Source organism: Carettochelys insculpta, chromosome 4 (genome assembly GCF_033958435.1).
Source record: "Carettochelys insculpta isolate YL-2023 chromosome 4, ASM3395843v1, whole genome shotgun sequence".
Classification (NCBI taxonomy): Eukaryota; Metazoa; Chordata; order Testudines; family Carettochelyidae; genus Carettochelys; species Carettochelys insculpta.
The window spans coordinates 26,688,731-26,708,170 of NC_134140.1; the positions used below are offsets into that span (position 1 = coordinate 26,688,731).

General features: G+C 42.8%; 1 protein-coding gene across 1 annotated transcript in view; it reads right to left on the bottom strand.

Moving 5' to 3' along the window:
• SLC2A9 (solute carrier family 2 member 9) overlaps positions 1 to 19,440 on the bottom strand; it is a 154,267-nt gene that overhangs the window by 73,035 nt on the left and 61,792 nt on the right. The window contains exon 8 of the mRNA XM_074992496.1: positions 12,292 to 12,402. Within this exon, the coding sequence (XP_074848597.1) occupies positions 12,292 to 12,402 (111 nt within the window). The remainder of the gene's footprint in view (positions 1 to 12,291; positions 12,403 to 19,440) is intronic.

Consider the following 19,440-nt stretch of genomic DNA (forward strand, 5'->3'; position numbering starts at 1 on the left):
GAGTTACATTTTCTGTGATTAATGTAACTTTGAAGTTCTTGATTTCAACCTTAAAATCTCACTGATGTAACCTTTTTCAGGTAGCAATACTCAGTTAATGATAAGTGAACTATGGTGTGTATTCGCAAATCACATGCAACTACCTTCTGACTGAAAACTCCTTTGAATATAGAGTTAAACAAACAATTGCCGATCACTTCCACTTGAGTCAACAGCAGACTGCCATTAACATAATAAAAATCAGAGCATATTCAAAAAATGTGAACATGTTTATGTGGTGAAAACGATTATATAAGAAAAATAAGAGAGTAGAATTGAAAACAGGACCCAATTCTGTCGTTCTTATATGTTCAGGTTCCTGAATACTTCATTTCAAATCTTCCCCAACCCCCAAGTTGTGTTAGGAAAACTCCCAATTATATTCTCATAATAGCTAAAGATGTTTTATTAAACAGTCTGTACTACTTTTCAATATTAAAACTGTCATTATTTTTAGGACTTTTTTCCCCATAGTCTAGTGCCACAGTGTCCAATATGCTTTCTGTTCACCACAGCCGTGTCTACAGGTGCACGCTACTTCGAAGTAGCGGCACTAACTTCGAAATAGCGCCCGTCACGGCTACACGTGTTGGGTGCTATTTTGATGTTAACATCGACATTAGGCGGCGAGACGTCGAAGTCGCTAACCCCATGAGGGGATAGGAATAGCACCCTACTTCGACGTTCAACGTCGAAGTAGGGAACGTGTAGTCGTTGCGCATCCCGCAACATCGAAATTGCGGGGTCCTCCACGGCGGCCATCAGCTGAGGGGTTGAGAGACGCTCTCTCTCCAGCCCCTGCGGGGATCTATGGTCACCGTGTGCAGCAGCCCTTAGCCCAGGGCTTCTGGCTGCTGCTGCTGCAGCTGGGGGTCCGTGCTGCATGCACAGGGTCTGCAACCAGTTTTCGGCTCTGTGGATCTTGTGCTGTTTAGTGCAAGTGTGTCTGGGAGGGGCCCTTTAAGGTAGCAGCTTGCTGTTGAGTCCGCCCTGTGACCCTGTCTGCAGCTGTGCCTGGCACCCTTATTTCGATGTGTGCTACTTTGGCGTGTAGACGTTCCCTCGCTGCGCCTATTTCGATGTGGTGCTGCACAACGTCGATGTTCAACATCGACGTTGCCAGCCCTGGAGGACGTGTAGACGTTATTCATCGAAATAGCCTATTTCGATGTCTCCGCATCGAAATAGGCTACTTCGATGTAGGCTTCACGTGTAGACGTAGCTCACATGTGGCGAACTGGACACTGTTGTGTAGCAAAGTAACGCGTCCGAGCAGCACAAGTGAAGTGCCCTCCACCCGCTCCGTGCACGTGCACCACCACTCGGTGGCACAAGCACATGGTGGCAGCAGCGGAGCTGGGTCCTGCAGTACGAACCTAGGCGCAGTGATGGCTCCCATGTTAGGGAAGCCTCCAGTGGTGAGGGGGTCCCTCTGGCAATGGCGGTAGGGGAGGCCTCCAGCGGCAGGGGAGCAACTCACATGGCAGTGAGGGCCTCTGATGAGTCACCAGCAGTTTGGAGGGTAGTGCCTGGCTGCGCGGGGGTGGCGGGGCTGTGGCGATCTTTAAATTTCTTTTGGACACCCCTGGTCTAGTGATACTGCCCTGAGTAAGAGCTTCTCTTTACATTCAGACTCAGTGATTAACGGGACATACCAGTTCTGTTTTATTTCCATCTTAAGCAGTAAGATTAAGCAGATAATCAAATCTACATCACTCATGTCTACTCATCATTCAGAGTACTGTCACCTGCATCCAAGTATAATAATAGAGAAATCAGAGAGATGTATGGACTGTAATTTACAGTTTTACTTATACTGTGCCCCTTTATTCACAGCACACTCATTTCTTCTCCAGAACAAAGCATGCTATTACAGAAAGAAACAAAGAATCAGGCCATTTTTATTTAGGCGCCTAACAATGATTTAGTTTAGCCTGAGGGACCCACATTGGGCATATCAACACAAACACACATTAATAAATCTATGTCCTGCTTGTCTCTTGCATCAACTGGGGTGGTAAGTTCTTATGTTCTCTTTTGACAACTGGTTGAGAAAAATCTTTCAGCACCTTAGGCTATGTCTACTCTAGACGTAGCAGATGACCGCTTATATGCACTCTTAGATACGCCACCAATTGCATAGCTAAAATCGACTTATCAGAGGTTGACTGCTATGGCTATTTATAGGGAAGAAGGTTGATGGGAGTGTATCTCTCGTTGACCTTCCTTAATCCTTGCTGCTTGTGAGGTGTTCCAGGGTCGACCATAACCCCAGAAAGTGTCATTCTACGCATGCATGAAACAAAACGCTGGAAGATCAACCCTGAGCAGGTCAATCTTCCACAGCAGTATAGATGTAGGCTTAGAGGCATATGTGGTGAATTATATGGGCTGCTGGTGCCCTAAACCTATAAATATTCACAGCTCAGTGCTCAGCTCCACCAATATTCAGAGACCCAGGTTTCTCAGAGGTTGAAAGCTGCTTCATGCAGAGCTGTGAAGGACCTGCAAATGATCAGTAGGTCACTGCGGGTGATCCCTGGCTTCTCTACCTATGTGTCAGGAAGCAGGAAGATGTGACGTTATTGGCAGCCTCCCTCTCTCAGCCCCTCCCCGCTGGAGTGAGGACAAGGGGTCTTCCTGTAGTGTGCCTGACCAGCTGGCTACCTGAGAGGGCTTCTTAGGTGAGTGTCTTGCACAGGACTGGCCTTAAAAGAAAGAGCACCCTGGGCAAATTTGAATTTTGCTGTCTCTGGCCCCCACGGTCGTGGTACCTCCCATTGCTCCTGGTCCAACACAGCTCCTCACACTCCACTCCCCCAGCTCTGCACCTTCCTCTCTGCACTATGCTCCCTTTCCCAATGCTGTATCTCCCATCTGTGCCCCAACTCCTGCACTCCTACCCCTGCACCTCCCTTCTGCGCCTGTGCCCCTTCACTCCTACCCCTTGCACCTCCTGCGCTCCTAACTCCTGAAACCCCCAGCCCCACCCTGCAACCACATGGGGAAACTCACCCATCTGGATGCAGAAAGCATCTGCCTTTGCTGCTCATTCCTAAACTGGACAGCTGCTCCTTCACCTCAAGCAGCCCAGGGGGTGCACAAGGAAAGGGAGGAGAACACAGCTGCAGATGCCTCAGCACAGCCCAGGTGGGGAAGCGACCTGCGTGTAGGGAACTCCAGTGTTGTGCACTGAGTGGAGGGGGAGAAGGACCATTTCCAGTCCATGTTTGCGTTATTTTAATTATCAACTTAGAAGGCAGGGGTGGGTAGATGGGACTTGGAATTGCTCTGGACACCATGAAAAATTCTACAAACCTGCTGCCCCTGCTTACAAAGTCTGTCAGTAACTGATGGCACTAAACTATTAATTGAGTTTGGATCAGTTGAAAGACCCTCGGCAGGGGAACCCCTGCAGGAGGCCCATTGGATTCCCCTTGCTGGATATCTTTCAGGCATGTTGAATTCCTCTCTGTTTCAGTCGGAATACCTGCAAGGGTTTTGGAAGCTCCCTCTGACTTCCTAACCCTGAATACAAGAACTATTTGTAACAGCAAATGGTCCACGGTCCAAGAAACTGGCACAAGACTCTGGAGACCTGAATTCTATTCCTGGGACTCATGCTGACTGACTGAATCACCTGGAGCAAGCTGTTTCACCTCTCTGTCTCAGTTTCACCATCTGAAAAACTGGGATAATGATGCTTCTCTCCTAGGAGAGCTGCAGATGCAAAACACTGCCTAAGAGCTCAGTGCTATTTTAGCATGTCCTTCCTTTCATCCCATTAAACTATGCTTTTGGGAAGTGACCTCTTCCGGTGAAGAGGTGGTTGAAGAAAATGCTGTTTTTTGCCTTGTACTGGATTACTTTCACAGAGTATATCTACACCGCACACCTTACAACAGTGCGACTGTGCCGCTGCACCGCTGTAAGGCGCATTGTATGGCTGCACTTTATCATCAGAACAAAACAGCAGTCATGTAGCACTTTAAAGACGAACAAAATAATTTATAAGGTGATGAGATTTCATGGGACAGACCCACTTTTTCATCTGGAGAGAGCTCTTCTGGTGATAAAATAAAACCACCGCCAGTGGGGAACAGCAGCATCACTGCTGGGAGCATGGCTCCTCCTGACAAAAACGCTGTCCCCACAAATGCTTTGTGCCACTAAAGCTTTTGTCATTTGGAGGTGGGTAGGTGTTTTTAGTGAAGAAATTGACAGCACAGACTTAGTTAGACTACTAGAATTTGGACTGGTTGGTTCTTTGTGTTAGATTTCAGAGGTTATTAATGGATAGTGCTTGGGTGCTTCATAATAGGTGACTTACATATGAACTGAATAATAATCAAACATACCCCTCAAAAATTTTCACATGATCTGAGATAATGTGATCTGAGAAACAAATATTTCTTCCAAACACAGCAGTGTGGTACTTCCAACTCTTGTTATCAAGACGGAAAAAGAGACCGGTCTTCTGAGCCATAAGAGTGGTGTTGGTACATAGACACAAGACATCATCGCCAGCCAAGAACACCATCAGACCTCCTCATCAATCAAATACTAGTAATACCACTTCCTCTAAAGAGACGCAGTGGCCTAGATTACACCTATTCACACTGGCTATGGTTACACTAGAGAGTTATGTCGATAAAACTGGGTTACAGTGCGTTATTGTCAACAAATTTGGCACTTTTGTCGACAATCTCCTGCCTCTCCCAGATGAGGAAGAGTGTCTTTGTCGACAAATTCTGTCAACAAAAAAGCTGTGTGGATGCTCTGCAGGAGCCTTCTCTCCACAGACAGAGCTTCCAGTTCACCGGGCAGCCTTGTTTGCTGAGCTTCCAGTCCACTTTTCTGTCAAGAGAGGGCTGGAAAGTCTGGCCGCTCTCTGTCCACACAGCAGATCACTCTTTTGATCTGCTTTAGTGTACAGCCACACTCTGACGACAGACGTTTTGTTGGAAAGTCTCTTTTAACAGAAACATCTGTTGACAGATGCTTCTAGTGTAAATGTAACCAAAGAGTAGTATCTTACTCCAGAAATAGTGGCATTGACTTCAATGCAGGTCCAACTCAGGGTGAGAAAAAGTTATCGTAATGTGGCTTTCCATTAATGCATCCCGATTCCCCATGTAGAAAATGACAACCACTATACACATACAGATAATGCCTAATGCTCTTGAAATTGTGGTGCAATTCTTGTCTAAGTATTTTTAGCTTCAAAAATTTGCTTAATAAGGATCACAGTTACATATGAAAACTGCAAAATGAGGAAGAGCTCATGAATACAGATTAATTAGTAAATTCTTCTTTGTGACCAGAGGAATACAGTACTTTACACATTGATTAAATCACTGAGTATTCTTTGGCTATCACTTACTACACATATTTGGGAGAGCTTTCATAGGATTAAGTGAAACACTGAAAATTTATTAATCTAAAAATTGATGCTATTGAAATGCCAGGCAAGGTAAACAAAATTAACAAGACAGTCAATTTATAAAACCAGATGTTTGCTTGCATGGACATTATTCATAGCTAGAAAAAATTATAATGATGTTCTGCATACATGTTGCTCTTGGATAAAATTAACAGTTTTTTATTCCATGGTTAATTTTATTAAGGGCAAAATGTTGTTTTAAAAGGCTGTACGTCTTTTCACAGGCACTTTGCAGGAAAAAAGCAACAGAGAATATTTTGTAGGGAACTGTTGTAAATTTTCTAAAAACAGTAATATTAGCAAAGGATATTTTTTCATTGCAGCCTGTATTTATTAGTAAATAATAATTGTAAAAAAGCTACTTAAATTTTATAGTATCTTTCATTCCCAAAGATTCCAAAGTGGTTCACAAACAAAATGAATTCAGTTGCTTCTCTGAATGAAGTTACTAATGTGAGCATGCATTGCACAACTAGATCTTTGAATTAATAGATAATTGACAGCTTACCAAATGAAGACTCTCTAAGCAACTGAAAATATGAATGGACATTTAGATAGGGAGAACATGGCAACCAGAGTTTGTATATGAACAGAAGTCTATATGAAAAGTCTAGGGTTATCACCCTTACTATTTTCTTAAAAGAAAATCCATGGGGATCCATGGGGATCTTTGGTGACCAAACCGTGGTCTTGGCCACCTCTTAAAAAATAAACAGCAACTTCAGCAACACAGTTCTCCATAACATTGTAATAGAACGAATCACTTTGATCAGTTCCTGGAACATTTAAATTTTCCTCTGGTCTTTCATTCAAGTACTTAGCCAGCATATACTCACTGTAATGGCTGGAGCACAAGGGATGGACCACAAAGTGGTATTGTGGTAGATTTTTCATGAATCATACTAGATAGGAGTTTCAGTCTGGGCTTCAGATTGGGAACAGTGGTGTTTGAAGCAATATTTGCATTTCAATTTTCAAGTTCTTGTTTCCTTATGTGACCATTGGGATTTCTATTCTAAAGAAAGAGAGACAGGCCTATCATTAATGCTTGCTAATAGCAAGCAAATAGATTAATGTCATGGCTATGAATTATTGAGATAGATCCAATGACCAGGAAGGCAGTTCTGCAATGCTCTGTGGAGAGCAAAGGGCATGATAAAGCACCAAAGACGGCATGGTCATCCACTGCAGCCTAGGAAGTCCCAGCCGTGATGACTTTTCGTACCACTGGAACCAGGCTTCTGAGGTCGAAAGAGTGGAACTGCTCCTGTACAATGGCTTTTCCACTTTAAACTTTCTCCCGCGTAGGTTCTTTGCACATTCCCATCACTTCTGTCTACATCAAAGTCCTGCGGCGAAGGTGGAGGGGCGAAGCGACAGGTGGAGATGACCACTGGGAGTCGTAGCTCCAAACCTGCATGTAGGTGGACTGTGGACTCTGGTCGCTCGACTCTGACCCTGGGACAACAGAGGAGTTTGGCAGCATCCCAGGTGACTGAGCAGGCCTTTTCAGGAACAGCACTGCTCACCTTCAAAATGAGGAAAGGGACTAGAAAAGGTGTCCCAAAAATTTCTTGTCCCAACCAAAATGGCCAGCATGCCGCAGCTGGCAGTTTTACCCTCACAGTGGTCAAAAAACAGTGAAAAGAAAGATGATATTTTCAGCATGGAACGTTCGCACCCTCTTGGATTGGGAGAATGCTATGACGCCTGAGAGAAGAATGGCCCTCATAGCAAGAGAACTGGCATGTTATAACATTGACATAGCCACCCTGAGCAAGACCAGACTGGCAGAGGAAGAATCCATCTGCAAACCAAAAAGAGGTTACACCTTCTTCTGGAAAGGCGGGCCAGAAAATGAAGACAGAATCCATGGAGTGGGACTCACCATCAAGACATCACTACTGCACCAGCTTCCTGACATACCAACTTGCATCAGTGAGTGCCTGATCACGCTCCGCTTCCCCCTCAACACCTCTCGCCATGTTACAGTCATCCGCGCTTACGACCCCACACTGACTAGCAATGACAAGCAAAAGAAAGTTTCTATGAGGACCTTTGACCATCTTGTGAAAGCAACTCCTCCTAGTGACAAGCTTCTCCTGTTGGGTGACTTCAATGCCAGGGTCGGCAAGGACTGTAGGACCCGGAAAGGGGTGCTGGGGCATCATGGTGTTGGTAACATGAATGCCAATGGCCACCTTCTGCAGAGGTTGTGTGCAGAAAATGACACGACGATTACCAACACTCTCTTCAGGCAAGCTGATAAATACAAGACCACATGGATGCACCTGAGATCAGAACAGTGGCACCTGATTGTCTATGTCATCAGTCGCAGGCGGGACATTCGAGATGTTAAGATCACCAGGGCCATGTGGGGAGCTGAGTGCTGGACTGATCATACACTTGTCAGATCAGTCCTTATGCTGCACATCACACCACTGCACCACATGAAGCTCAAGATTGTCAGACCCTCCTTCAACATCAGGAAGCTGCAACATACTGGTCATCAGGAGAAATTTGCAGCCTGCCTTGACGAAGTGCTGATGTCCCATGGACCTCTGACTGGAGGCCCAACACAAAAGTGGGACCAGTTCAAAACCCTGGTGACGGAGTCAGCCAAGTCAACACTAGGACTGAAAAAGAGAGTTCACCAGGACTGGTTTGATGAAAATGACAAGGCCATAATGAAGATCTTAGCGGAAAAACAGAATGCATTTCTGCTATGGCAAAACAATCAGTCCTCTATCTCCAAATGTGAGCGTTTCAAACACCTTCAGAGCCAGGTGAAAACGGCCCTTCGCAAAATACAAGATGAGTGGTGGGAGAGTAAAGCTGATGAAGTCCAACACTACCCTGACATCAAGAACTCCAAGATGTTCTTCAGTGTTGTCAAAGCTATATATGAACCTTCAAAGCCAAGTACTACACCTCTCCTGTCTGCAGATGGCATGACCCTTCTGAGGGAGAAGAACAGCATCAACAATAGGTGGAGAGAGTACTTCAGCAACCTTCTCAACAGGCCCTCCATTGTTGACCCTGTGGCCCCAGACCAGATCCCTCAGAAACCCACAATAGACAGTCTTGACCTGCCGCCTACAATGGATGAGGTCAAAAAGGCAATCAGCCAGACCAGCTCTGGCAAAGTCCCTGGGATGGACAGTATCCCTGCAGAAATTTTCAAAGTGGCAGGACCAGTGTCACTTGTAGCCTTTCACAACATCTTGATCAGCATCTGGGAAGAAGAAGACATGCCCAAAGACTTTAAGGATGCCACAATCATCTCGCTCTTCATGAACAAAGGCAACAAAGCTGACTGTGGAAATTACCAGGGCATCTCCCTTCTCTGTACTGCTGGGAAGATCTTGGCTCCAGTGATCCTCAACAGTCTGATCACCAGCATCTCAGAGGAGAACCTACCAGAGGCACCATGTGGTTTTTGCCCAGGCTGCAGCACCATTGACATAATCTTTGCTGTTCATCAGGTCCAGGAAAAGTGCATAGAGCAGAACTTGGATCTGTACGCTGTCTTTATAGATCTGACCAAGGTGTTTGTCACCATCAACAGAGAAGCCCTGAGGATTATCCTGGCAAAACTTGGCTGCCCGAGAAGATTCATTAACTTCATACACCTACTCCACAATGACATGACTGGCTTTGTTCTTTCAAATGGCGAGTCCTCAGATCCATGTGAGTTATCCAATGGTGTAAAGCAAAGGTGCATGCCGGCTCCAGTGTTATTCAACTCTTTTTCATGTGCGTCCTCAGCCATGCAGTTAGAGACCTGGACCATGGAGTCTACATATAATACAGACTTAATGGGTCACTTTTTGACCTTTGTCGTCTGAATGCTAATACCAAGATGCTTGAGGGGCTCATCCTTGAAGTCCTTTTTGCTGATGACTGCACACTTATGGCACACAAGAAATCTGATCTCCAGCTCATCGTCAACAAGTTTGCTGATGCCACTCACCTCTTTGGTTTGACCATCAGCCTAGGAAAGACTGAGGTACTGTTTCAGCCTGCTCTGTTGTTCTCCCCACTTCAATCTTTACTGAAGGAACAGAGTTAAAAACAGTAGAGGAGTTCAAGTACCTTGGCAGTGTGATAGCCAATGATGGCTCCCTTGACAAAGTAATCAATGCCAGAATCTGCCAGGCCAGACAGGCAGTAGGACATCTGAGAGCGTGAGTGTTGAATCAGCACTATATCTGACAGTCCACTAAACTGAAAGTGTACAAGGCTGTAGTCCTGACCAGTCTCCTGTAGGGCTGTGAAACCTGGACCTTGTACAGAAAACATATAAAACTGCTGGAGCACTTCCACACACGCAGCCTGAGGTCAATACTGCACATTCAATGGCAGGACAGAGTTACGAACCTGGAAGTCCTGGACAGAGCAGGAACCACGAGCATCGAAGCCATGATTCTGAAAGCCCAGCTTTGCTGTCATACGAATGGAGGAGTCAAGAATCCCTAAGCAACTCCTCTACGGTGAACTTTCCCAGGGCAAAAGGAATAAGGTAGGCATCGCAAGGGATATAAAGACTGCGTGAAGATCAACATTGCTCATGCTGGTTTAAAACCAGATCAGCTAGAGTAGCATGCAAAAGACCGAACAGGCTGGCATGCTCTCGTACAACATGCATATGACAACTTTGAAGAGCAGCGACGTGTACACCTCATTGACGCTCGTGAGAGGAAGAAAGCAACAGCAGCAGCCTCACCAACAGAGTCAGGACAATTCCCTTACCCCCACTGTGAACGCCCATGCCATTCAAAGCTTGGACTTCTCAGCCACATGCGAGTCCACAACCGATGAGCCTGTGCCAGCTCAAGACATCATTGTGGGACACGACGGACTACCTACAATTAAGATAATGTTTTTAAATGCTCTGAAGAGACCATGCTATAAAGGGGCAAATTAATATTATAGTTATTGTATATTTGTTTTTCCTCATGATTTTGTCAAACTATTACTATTACTGGGCTATTATTCCAGAAGATAAGTTAAAAGGGACACTTTCTGAAATCTGAAATTCTGTAACCCGTGAATGTAATTTTTTTTTTTAGAGTCTTCATCAAGAATAGATAGTGAGGTTCGTCTTTTCTCTTGCTGAAAACTCTGCTTTTTACAAAAACAGCATGCTGCCTGTAAAAACTACTGCCTAACTACATCATGGACCCTCTAATGGCTAGGCCACAAAGAGGATAAAAACCTACAATTGCTATTCAACAATGGAGAAAATTCATAGTCTCATTTGATAGGGAATTGAGCTTTGGTCTTAGGCTCTATTCCTGATGGTGACCTGGTTTCAGCTTTGTTGCTAATTGTAAACAGAGTAGATGCTTGCAGATTCCTGGGTAGAACTGTGTTTATGAACTCCCTCCCAGAGCACTGCAAGAGAGTCATGCAGTTTGCCATTAATAAAACTGTGAAACTATCAATATAGAAAATGCTGGCAAGTGCACAAAACAAAGAACTTTGGGAAGAAAAGAAAAGAAAAGAAAAGAAAAGAAAAGCATTCCCTTTCAATCTTACAGAACTACAGCAACCTTAGGAGTTCTATGTAAGAAGAGAAGGTACAACACTTTTAAACTGCAATATAAAATTCAAGCTTGGAGTCCCTTTAAACAGCAACAACAAAATGTATCTGAGGATTCTTGAAAAATTAAGACTATAAAGCAATGTTTCAATGTACCTCAACAGAGCATGTTTGAAAAGTCAGAGCTCTCCATACATAAGTATTTCCAGAGGCACAGCAAACAGACTGAACACCAAAGAAGGGGATTAAAAATAATCTCCTGGCCATCAGAAATTTACTGAAGAAATCACAGATACCAGACCCTAACCCAGACACAGTCATTTCTTATCAGATATAACAATGTGTTCTGAACATGCCCTACAAATTGAGATCATGGATCCCATTGGAAAGACAAAAGACCCTGTTTATAGGATGGCTTTTCTGCCATGAAACCATCTCCATATAATTTTTAATTCTTGACCAAAACCAAAAAACAACAAAATCCAAACCATCACCCTCCTCACGTAAAAATATTAGCCAAATCACATTTCTATGTTTATCTTAAAAAATTCTAAAATAACGCCTCAGTTATTGTGAAACTGAGATCTTCACAAATCTAAAAATACATGTGTGAGAAGATACAAAAATCCAACGAAGGCCTTTGTGACATTTAAGATCTCCGAGGCTGTTTCTACACAAGCCATGCTAATAAACAGCCCGGAATATGCTAATGAGGCATGGATGTAAATTCCTGGCACCTCGTTAGCATAGGGTCACATGATTTGGAGTCTGGAAGGAGTTCTTTCGGACTCCCAAACAGCATGTAGAGATGTGGCACCTGGGGGATCTTCCAGAAGGAAGTCCTCCTTCGGGAGGCCCCTTCTTCCTGAAAATCTCTGTTTACCTGAGTGTCTGCAGGCACAGAACCCTGCAGCTCCCATTGGCTGGGAATGGTGAACCACGACACGGGAAGCAGCAGGACTCTGTGCCAGTGGACACCCAGGTAAACAAACTGTTTGGCACCCTGCCAGCAGCTAACCCCGGTGAACCACTCCCCACTCCTGCCCTACAGAGTCATGGGAAGAAGGCTGCAGAACTAGACTCAGCTGTGGGGTTTTCAAGCTGTTGAACTTAATCATCAATATGCAGTTGCTGATTAAGCATTTTAATGTGAATAAAGGAATAATACATAAGAAGTGTTTATTTATTTCAATATTAAATATGTAATTTTAAGGAGGTTATTTACCATCCAACATACACATTTCTAATTTAGCATTCAACTTACGGAAGAAACAGCAGCTATCATCTCAATAATGCCAGTGCTCAAGGTAACATATGGAATCAATTTATGGCTTATCCCAGCTTCACTGAAGATGCTGTTTGTGTAGTACCAGATCTGTATTAGAAAACAAAATAAGCACCTCATTATGAGCTGTTACGGTTTGAAAAAGGGGGGACTTTAACATTATATTGAATATAAAAATAAAATACTTTATTAAAAGCCAAATAATATTGCATGATACATTAAAGCTACGTCTACACGTGCACCCAACTTCGAAATAGCTTATTTCGATGTTGCGACATCGAAATAGGCTATTTCGATGAATAACGTCTACACGTCCTCCAGGGCTGGCAACGTCGATGTTCAACTTCGACATTGCTCAGCCCAACATCGAAATAGGCACAACGAGGGAACGTCTACACGGCAAAGTAGCACACATCGAAATAAGGGAGCCAGGCACAGCTGCAGACAGGGTCACGGGGCGGACTCAACAGCAAGCCGCTCCCTTAAAGGGCCCCTCCCAGACACACTTTCATTAAACAGTGCAAGATACACAGAGCCAACAACTAGTTGCAGACCCTGTATATGCAGCACGGACCCCTAGCTGCAGCAGCAGCAGCCAGAAGCCCTGGGCTAAGGGCTGCTGCCCACGGTGACCACAGAGCCCCGCAAGGGCTGGAGAGAGAGTATCTCTCAACCCCCCAGCTGATGGCCGCCATGGAGGACCCCGCTATTTCGATGTTGCGGGACGCGGATCGTCTACACGTCCCTACTTCGATGTTGAACGTCGAAGTAGGGCGCTATTCCCATCCGCTCATGGGGTTAGCGACTTCGACGTCTCGCCGCCTAACGTCGATTTCAACTTCGAAATAGCGCCCAACACGTGTAGACGTGACGGGCGCTATTTCGAAGTTACTGCCGCTACTTCGAAGTAGCGTGCACGTGTAGACGCAGCCTAAGAGTGTTAAAATGACTATAAATCTTGATTTAGGGCACACGATGGACATATACTTTTTGTTCCCATACTCACAAATCAAGAACTTGAAGCAAAGAGGCTGTGTCTACACATGCTACTTCTTCCACAAGCGGCATGGTAATGAGCTGTCCGAAAGATGCTAATGAGGCGTAGATGTAAATTTTCCGTGCCTCATTAGCATACGGGCACGTGATTCAGAGTCTGGAAGAAGCTCTTCCGGACTCCAAAATGCACGTCCAGGTGTGCAGCCTGCATTCTTCCTCAAAATGTTGAGGAAGAGGGCGCTTCGGAAGGAAAGTTTCCTTCTGGAAGATCACCACAGGCCGCATGTCTGCACGTGTATTTTGGAGTCTGGAAGAGCTTCTTCTGGAGTCCGAATAACGTGCCCATATGCTAATGAGGCACAGGAAATTCACATCCGTGTCTCATTAGCCTCTTCAGGATGGCTCATTATCATGCCGCTTCTGGAAGAAGTGGCACGTGTAGACACAGCCAGAATGCCTAAAACATAAAAAACAAATTATAAAAGCTGAAGGAAGATATTGGGTCTAATTCTGTACTTCTGAATGCCTTATGTAATAGGTCACCTGTAATATTACATCTGTGTATGACAAACTGCAAATAGGGAGTATAGCACAATCAACTCAGAAAGCTAGCATGTTGCACCTACTCTGCTCAAGTTCAAATGGTTACAGAAGATGAATGGCAGTATGGAATACCAGAGCCCAGACTTGCAAGTCTTGGATGTGATAGCTGCCATCTTGGCCAGCTGGGACAAAGAAAAGTCAATGATTTAAAAAGAAGACTGGATTTTTTTTATTAACATCAGATTTCTAAAAATCATCAAATAAAACACTGAAATTACTCATTTTAAAAAGAACAGTTACAATTACATCTCATCAGAAACATGTTACACATATGCTTACCAGTCTCATAAAAATGAATTAATGGCTCTAGTCTGTCCAGCCTAACTATTGGTTCTGGTTTCTTGAAAGTTCTGAGCTTTCAATTTTTGTTTCTCAGCAGACTATAAAGTAACATGCAAAGAAAGACATAAACTGGATATGATTTTATTATTTGTATTTTGGTAATGACCTCAAACAACCACAGCACAAGAGCTGGTTAAGGCATTGCTGTAAAGACAGAGACAATATATAAGAAAGGATGGAGGTAGCACAGAAAGGTACAGTAGAGTGAGGCAGAAAGCAGAAGGAAAGACATTATTTAGCACACTCACAGCTTGCTATATATTCCCTCACACCTTTTCTACAGAAGAACTGTCATGGCTTCTGGGCATATGAGAGAAATGTATCTGAGAATGCATCATTTTTCAAGGCTCCCTCTAAGGCTTTTTAGTGTAAGTGTTATTTGACAAGTAAATTCCCAAAGCTTTTTGCTGTGTTTGATAGCGTTAGCTTAGTTAATTCTTATGCCTTGCTTAAATTAATTAACTAGGTTTAGAATCTATCCCTGAAGTATGCAATACAGACAGCTGCAGTAAGAGTAATTTAGACTTGCCAGTTACCATTGAGTGTCATTTTCTTAAATTACATATTACATGTTCCTTATTCTGAAACATCATGACATCCCCCTATGGTCTGTGGCTGTAGATCTATTTCCTATTTTATACTTCAGCATAACTCAGCATTTGCAAGAGAACCAATATTTGCTAACTCAAAAAACAGAAGTGCCAGTGAGTTCCATGGGACTTACTCAAAAACAAAGGGCGCTCTAAACACAGCCAGTTTTAGCATTTTTAGTAACTTGGTTTAAATCAATTATTCTTCACCTTGATTTAAAGTGCTCTTTAAATCAATTATTTAAATTAATCCTCCCTGTGGCCAACACATTGGAAACTGAACTGTGGGACTTCCAGAGCTAAAAGCATGAGCTTGAAATACTACAGCTTGAGATAAAGAGCCTGGGATCTCTAGTTAGGGGCTGCCTCAACTCATCTCTGTGGATTAGCACAGAGGGAAACCTTAACACATATTCACCATCAAAACAAAAAGCAGTCAAATAGCACTTTAAAGACTAGCAAAATAGTTTATTAGGTGAGCTTTCGTGGGACAGACCCACTTCTTCAGACCATATCCAGACCAGAACAGACTCAATATTTAAGACACAGAGAACCAAAAACAGTAAACAAGGAGGACAAATCGGAAAAAGATAATCAAGGTGAGCAAATCAGAGAGTGGAGGGGTGGGGGGGGAAGATCAAGAATTAGATTGAGTCAAGTATGCAGACGAGCCCCTGTAGTGACTCAGAAAGTTCCCATCTGAGTTCCCATCTGAGTCACTACAGGGGCTCGTCTGCATATTTGACTCAATCTAATTCTTGATCTTCCTCCCCACCCCTCCACTCTCTGATTTGCTCACCTTGATTATCTTTTTCCGATTTGTCCTCCTTGCTTACTGTTGTTGGTTCTCTGTGTCTTAAATATTGAGTCTGTTCTGGTCTGGCTATGGTCTGAAGAAGTGGGTCTGTCCCACGAAAGCTCACCTATAAACTATTTTGCTAGTCTTTAAAGTGCTACTTGACTGCTTTTTGTTTTGCTAGTGTACAGACCAGCACGGCTTACTCTCTGTTACATATTCACCAGTGACCTGTGCCTCATCTACATTGTTTTTTGTTTTCCACAGAAAAACCCCTTCATAATAGTTTCTGGTGCATGTAGAAAATAATGTACTTGTTGGAATTATATGATGAGAACTTTTATTACAAGATAAAGACTTACAAGGGAGTAACTGCTAGATATACCGCACAAGATACCAGCTGGACAATTACAGAAGCCAGCCACTTGGTAACTTCCCTTGGGAACAATCTGAACCACTTGGATAAATGTGGAAGAATCAGTCCAAGCTTTTCCTTGTGATAGCCATCTGGGTAAGACATATGGCAAGCCCTGGCTGGTGAGTAGGCCACCATAGGCCAACTGGATCTTAGAGAACAACAAGAAGTCTTGTGGCACCTTATAGACTAACAGATATTTTGGAGCATAAGCTTTCATGGGCAAAGACCCACTCATGCATCTGATGAAGCCGGTCTTTGTCCACGAAAGCTTATGCTCCAAAATATCTGTTAGTCTATAAGGTGCCACAAGACTTCTTGTTGTTCTCGAAGCTACAGACTAACACAGCGACCTCTCTGGATCTTAGAGTGTACTATTCTGAGAAATTTTCATATTATAACAAACTTTCAGATCAAATTAAATTTGAAAAATGTGAATCCACTTAAATACTGTGTCTGCACAAAAATGAATTTATTATCTGTTTGCAACAGAGCAGGTGAAATATTTGCTCATGCAAGATGACTGATTACAGGCCGAATCCTGATTAGCAGATAGTCCTGCTGAAAATAGTGGGATTCCTAGTGTGAAAATAGTGTGAATAAAATAAATAGATTTCAACTTCCATAAATACACAGTAGTTTGTATGAATAATGATTGCCTGGCTGAGAAATAAAAGGTTATACTCAGTGTTACTTAAAATTTTGAGGGAGAATTAAACTTAAAACAACACTGTCTCAGAAATTTGCATCAGGAGAGGGCAGACATATATTTTCCTGCCAAAGAGGCAATATGATTTTTCTCTTTCAGTTCTACTGTCCCAACAGGAGGCCTAATACAAAATCCATGAATTTAGTTAGAGTTATTTGCATTGGTTTCAATGGGATTTGGATCAGGCTCAATCTCAGGGAAAAAGTATACACCATGGAAAATATCACATAATTGTACTGTTTTACTTTTAGATCCCACAAGAAAGAAGAACTTACTTGTTCTTTGTGCCCTCTGTGGATTCCAGTAGACATTAAAATGTCAAGTTCACTAGATACCAGGATTCCAGCACGTGCCTACGTCTGAGGACACTATGTGCCAAGAGATGTTTTAAGATGTATTTAGCAATCCCTAGCTAAGTCACTGATTATATTTTCAAGATTGCAGTGGTTGTTTATACTGGCAAAGAACTAAGGTGTGCATAAGTACAGAAGTAAGGTCCTTATTTAGCAAAGTCTTTAAGCATGTTTCCAACTTTAAGATGCCATTAGAAGTATTCATCCATTTAAATCTAGGATTTTGCTTAAATACCTTTGCTAAATTCAGTCCTAAATATGGAATTCAGGAGAGCTATCTCTTACAAAAAGTAAATGAACATACTGGGGGTATTATTGTGAAATATGCCTGAAGCAAGCAGTGTAATTACGTAAAAAAAAAAACTCTTGGGAGAAAACTCTGTTGTTGAACATAGGAGCCCATAAATCTATCAGAAAGCTAATTTGGTGATGATGTGATTTTGCAGAAAAAGAGTATGTAAGGATATAAATTTAACATCAGTTAAAGAAAAGCAACAGCAAGCTTGTCCAGATACTTTATCTTCTTTTCAGCATTGTGTGAAGTTCTGAGTGGCATAACAAAGCAAGAAAAGCAACAGTTCAGCATGTATTTTAGACAATTTCTGTTACACAGCATCTTTCTTGCAGGCATCACAGGTTTTACCACAATCATTATTTAACTAGAAAATGTGTTTCAAGTTGTAATTCAAAAATCAGTTTGCGTAACCAATTTTACATAAAATTGACAGAATTACATGGAAAAAACAAAACAAAAATGAGATAAATACCAATTCCTAGAACCGCTTGCACTGCTAATTAATACTTTTATACAGAACGTGGTTTCAAGGTATGCCTGCCAAAAATGAATTCTGCACTAGTTTTAGAACATGTACAATAGTTTATTAAAAAATTATATCCGATTATAAAAGACATGATGTTTTGCTTTAAAAACACACCATATTTCATTAGAGCTGGCCAATTTTTGTTTTTTCAGATATGCCAAAAGTCACAATTTTTTCCTCTTATCCCAGAAAATATATCTGTGGATTTTTTAAGAATGCAAGCGCATAACTTCAGTAGTCTGTGTTACTTACTGTAGGTGTCATTTATAAATTGAGTTGATAACTGGCAACAAAAAATGGGCGACAAGATAATTCCATTTCATTTCATAGCAAAATATCCACAACAAGGCACAAAAAAGCCCTGTCATTAGTACTGAACTCTTGCAGTTAGAAGAAAACAGTACCTATTGGGCCAGGTTTTTTTTTTTTTTTTTTTATTATTTAAACAGTTTCTCCTAAAAATTGAAGGAAATCTTTTAGACTTCTTTCTAGCATATTTTGGAAAGTTTTTCTGTCATCTGGGTTACATTTCCAGTTCATTATTCTGCAGCATGATCTTAGACAAATCACTTCAGGTAATGTTTTCTAAAGTGCCCAAGCGATTTTTAAGGTAGCTAGGAGTGAGTTTCCCAGCCTGGGTAGACAAACTTGCATAACTATGCTTAAAATAGCAAAGTTGATGTTGCAGCACTAGGGGAGGCTTAGCAAGCCATCTGTGCACAAGCCCACTCTGCCGATTGCAAACTAGCTCAGGTGGCTATCCTGAGCCTATGCCAGGACTGCAACAGCTGCAATTTTTGAACCCACATGTGGGCACCGCTAATATGAGTCCGTCTACCTAGGCAGGTACCTCACTCCTAGCTTCAGTGCAGATGGGACTTATGCTACTAAGAGCAGGAATGTCACTGAAAATCAAAGGGACTTAGGTTTCTACACGCCTAAAACATATGTGAAAATGTAACCCACGAGGGACCCTAATTAGAGCTGGACAAATAATTGACTTCTCACTTCACTGGCAGTTAAAAAACATGGCATCAGGCTGAACCAAATGCCCAAACTGTGAATATGAATGACTGAGAATTGCCGCTCAGAATGGCAATGAATAGTCATTGGGGGAGTGGGTGGAGACACCCCCCCCCACACACAAAAGTATCGCAGTTAGGGTATGCACCTTGGCTATGGCAGAGCCATCTTCAGGTCCTTGTTCCAATGGCTATTTAACTATTCAAAACAGCTCCAAACACAGAGTCAGAAGCTCAATAGCGGAATACCTCATACCCTGATGGTTAGGGCCCCCTCTCCCATAACATAAGAAACCCAAGTTCAGGACCTTGTTCTACATCAGACAGGTGGGAATGAACCCACTTCTCCCACCCATTAAGTGAGAGCTCTGACCAATAGGTTAACGCTTAAGGGGAGGCTGCCAATGGGACCTTTTTACAGGCAAATTCATGTTAATTTCTCTAATAGCATCACAAATTTTTATCTGTGTTTTTCAGCAAA